Genomic DNA, 3,537 nt, shown 5'->3' on the forward strand with positions numbered 1-3,537 from the left:
CGTTTGTGAAGGCGTTTTCATTGGCCGTTGATTTCGAACCTTCCAAATCGTAGCCTGGAAACACTCGGCCCTTCAAACGTTTGTTGTTGTCGACCAAACGCAGGCCGACCGTTTGACCGGAATGCTTTTGCAAAGCCGGCTGGCGTCGGCAGCCGGGCGAGAAAGTCGACCTTGCTTGAAGAACGTTCTGCGGCGATCAGAAAGTGGCAAATGTCAGGGCGGCGGTTTGCCGCTGGTACCGCGTGAATGAGTCTGAATCCTCTCGCGCCGTCAAGAGACGGCGAGCAACATCGAGACGCGCCCAAAAGCGTCTGGCGTCGAGGCGCGCCTTTTGTTGCCCCCGCCCTTTTCTTTTGCCTTATCAAAAATGACACCTGGCTCGAAATGCCGCAAAGCCCGTCGATATCTTTTTCCAGTGCCCCAAATCCGCCCGATGGAGAGGCCATTTCTCGGGGAATTACAGTTCAGATGACCTTTTGCTTGAACTCGACGACGTGACTCGATTTCAGTGTTGGCCTTTTGCCGCCCCCCCCTCCTGCTCGTTGGATTATACTGCCGAGTCGAGTGTGCACATGTCCTCAAAAATCTTGCTCGTCATCGGATTTTGGAAGTTCTTCGCCCTGCATTGGTTGCGATTGAACCTGGGTGAATATGTTTATGCAGCTGGACTTTTTTTCTCAATAAGAGTTGAACACAGGAAGGAAGGAAATAATAAGGTGGGGGGGGGTGGGGAGTGGGGGTTGGGGCACTCGAGGCTCATTCTCTGGTCCTCGGACTTCCTGAAAGCGTCCTTCTCACAAGTGAAGCCCCAGGCCACGTTCCCCCTGTCCTTATTTGTGCCGCTGGAGAAACCGGACCCTTCTTTTCCCGTCGCTTGGCCGAATTTCACCGGGAGAAGGTGGCGAGAGTGGGGCGTGCTGCCGCGCACCCCTTCCACTTGGCGTATTTTCGATGACATCGAGCACCCGTTCACGCCGTGTGTCTGATCGCTCCGTTGGCAACTCGGGGAAACGAGGCATCCGAGCTCGATTCAATCCGGGCGCGCGCATGCGTGCGCACATGCAGCTCACTTTCGAAGCATTATGATGCATCCGCGGGTACTTTGATGCATCTCTCAGGGTGCAAGAAAATGCAACGGGGACGACACCAAAGAAGTCGATTTCTGCTCGGCGGATTCTTGATGCCGGACAGGCAAGATGACAACTATCAGGACGAATATCTTCTCCACGTGGACTCGCAGTCTGCTTGAAAAGCAGACTTCATCTCTTTTGGGCCAGGAAATGGATATCTGATGCCTTTCAGCATTTGTATTTTACTCACACACACACACACACACACACACACACACACACACACACACACACACACACAAACACACACACACACCCGTTTTCAATCACAAATTCTGTCTGGCGCTCCCTTATCGCGATGCGCCCCGAAAATGCCAGCGTCACTCCCGGTCGTTGTCGTCAAGCTCCCACGGAGGCAAATGAGTCACTCAAGACTCTCCATCGTCCTCGCCAAGCACGTAAACGCCGTTCAGCGGCCGGCTGTCTTCCGCTCTCTCTTCGTCATTGTCCGTTTGCGGTCTCTCGCCAGCGAGCAAATCTCCGGCGCCATCTTTCGAAATCCTCCCATCCAATTTCTCCTCATCTCGTTCAGCTCATGACAGTCAAAGAGAGAGCCGGCCGCTCGCTCGGCACTCGACACGAGACGAGGCAAAGGCAGCTCGGGCGTGCCAGGGTGAAGACGAAAGCTCTTTTGCCCGAACTCGGCTCACGTCACCGGGAGCGCAAACGCAAATTTGGGATTGGAAGCAAAGATACGAAAAGCATTTGTGTGTTAGGTGCGGGCGGATTTTAATCGACGCGGGCTCAAAATCGGTCAAATGAAACCATCAACATCGGAATCGGCGCCGACCGAGAAAACGTCATGCGCTCCGTTTCCACTCACGCCTCCATCAAAATCTGGCATGACCAAAAGGCCGAACAAACGACGGCGTCCGAGTCGTCTTGAAACGCGAGCTTCCCGCTTTCCCATCGGATGACGAGGGGACCACTCCAAGCGGGGGCCTCGTGTGAGAAGGTGGCCGTCGGGGGGGGGGCCGGCTCGTCGACCACGCGAACGCTGTCAGGGTCTGACTCCCCGAATGTCTCTTCTTCATCCACCAGGATGAGCGGCCAATCAGAGGGGAAATTGCGCTCTCCTCCGCTGACCTCCAACTGGTGCTACGAGTGGAACACAACCGGTGAGTCGTCGCGCCGCGCTTGCACGCCATTTTTCCTCCTGAGCCTCTGCAAGAAGCGCCCGCTTCCTGTCCTCGCGCTCAACCTCGAGTTGTTTGTTCCACTGCATTTGCCGCTTCGAGCCTCCCAAAAAGCACCAAGGTTTTATTCGCTTTCAGTTTGATGTGTCAAAGGAGACATTTTATGCTCTTTTTTTTTTTTTTTCTCTCTCTCTCTTTTCCTCGTCAATTTAAGATTCCCCGACTGCTTTGATGATGTGCGTGTTTGGCAAAAAATAGCCCAAGGATCAACAACTCTCTCGCACCACCTCCTCCTTGCTCCGCGTCAACACACCATTCGGTTCACAAACGGAATCCTTGACGAGGCCGTTTGCGATTGCGCAGCAAAGCGACGGACCCCCTTTGCAACGGATGAAAAATAGAAGGATTCTCTTGTTTATGAAGAATGGGACAGATGGCAGTTTTTTGACAAATCAAATCACGCGCAACGACATTCTCGGTTCAGCCATGATTTGCCGCTCTGATTCGACCATAAAACAGTTTGATTTCCTGATCCGGTAATCCTTTGTTTTTCATGCTTAATGGGGGCCGGAAACACCCCGCGACAGGTGATATGGTCGGATTTGACATTAATGACAGTCAAATATTGCACCCCCCCATGCCCCCCATAAATGGCCCAAAATCTGCAAGCTTTTCTCTCTGTGGTTAAGTTAAATACTAAAGTCCAATGTTGTGCCTGCAATGCATGTCTTTGTTGTTGCAACCTTGAAGGGACCCCCCCCCCCAAAAAAAAAAAAAATTATTTGCTTCATAATTATTGTCCGTTTGCGGTCTCTCGCCAGCGAGCAAATCTCCGGCGCCATCTTTCGAAATCCTCCCATCCAATTTCTCCTCATCTCGTTCAGCTCATGACAGTCAAAGAGAGAGCCGGCCGCTCGCTCGGCACTCGACACGAGACGAGGCAAAGGCAGCTCGGGCGTGCCAGGGTGAAGACGAAAGCTCTTTTGCCCGAACTCGGCTCACGTCACCGGGAGCGCAAACGCAAATTTGGGATTGGAAGCAAAGATACGAAAAGCATTTGTGTGTTAGGTGCGGGCGGATTTTAATCGACGCGGGCTCAAAATCGGTCAAATGAAACCATCAACATCGGAATCGGCGCCGACCGAGAAAACGTCATGCGCTCCGTTTCCACTCACGCCTCCATCAAAATCTGGCATGACCAAAAGGCCGAACAAACGACGGCGTCCGAGTCGTCTTGAAACGCGAGCTTCCCGCTTTCCCATCGGATGACA

At 53.1% G+C, this 3,537-nt stretch overlaps 1 protein-coding gene across 1 annotated transcript in view; it reads left to right on the top strand.

Annotated features, from left to right (window-relative positions):
* Positions 1 to 3,537, top strand: part of adam19a (ADAM metallopeptidase domain 19a) — a 40,120-nt gene that overhangs the window by 13,528 nt on the left and 23,055 nt on the right. The window contains exon 3 of the mRNA XM_019858210.1: positions 2,172 to 2,248. Coding sequence (XP_019713769.1) covers positions 2,172 to 2,248 — 77 coding nt within the window. The remainder of the gene's footprint in view (positions 1 to 2,171; positions 2,249 to 3,537) is intronic.

Source organism: Hippocampus comes, unplaced genomic scaffold (assembly GCF_001891065.2).
Source record: "Hippocampus comes isolate QL1 unplaced genomic scaffold, H_comes_QL1_v1.1 scaffold48, whole genome shotgun sequence".
Classification (NCBI taxonomy): domain Eukaryota; kingdom Metazoa; phylum Chordata; class Actinopteri; order Syngnathiformes; family Syngnathidae; genus Hippocampus; species Hippocampus comes.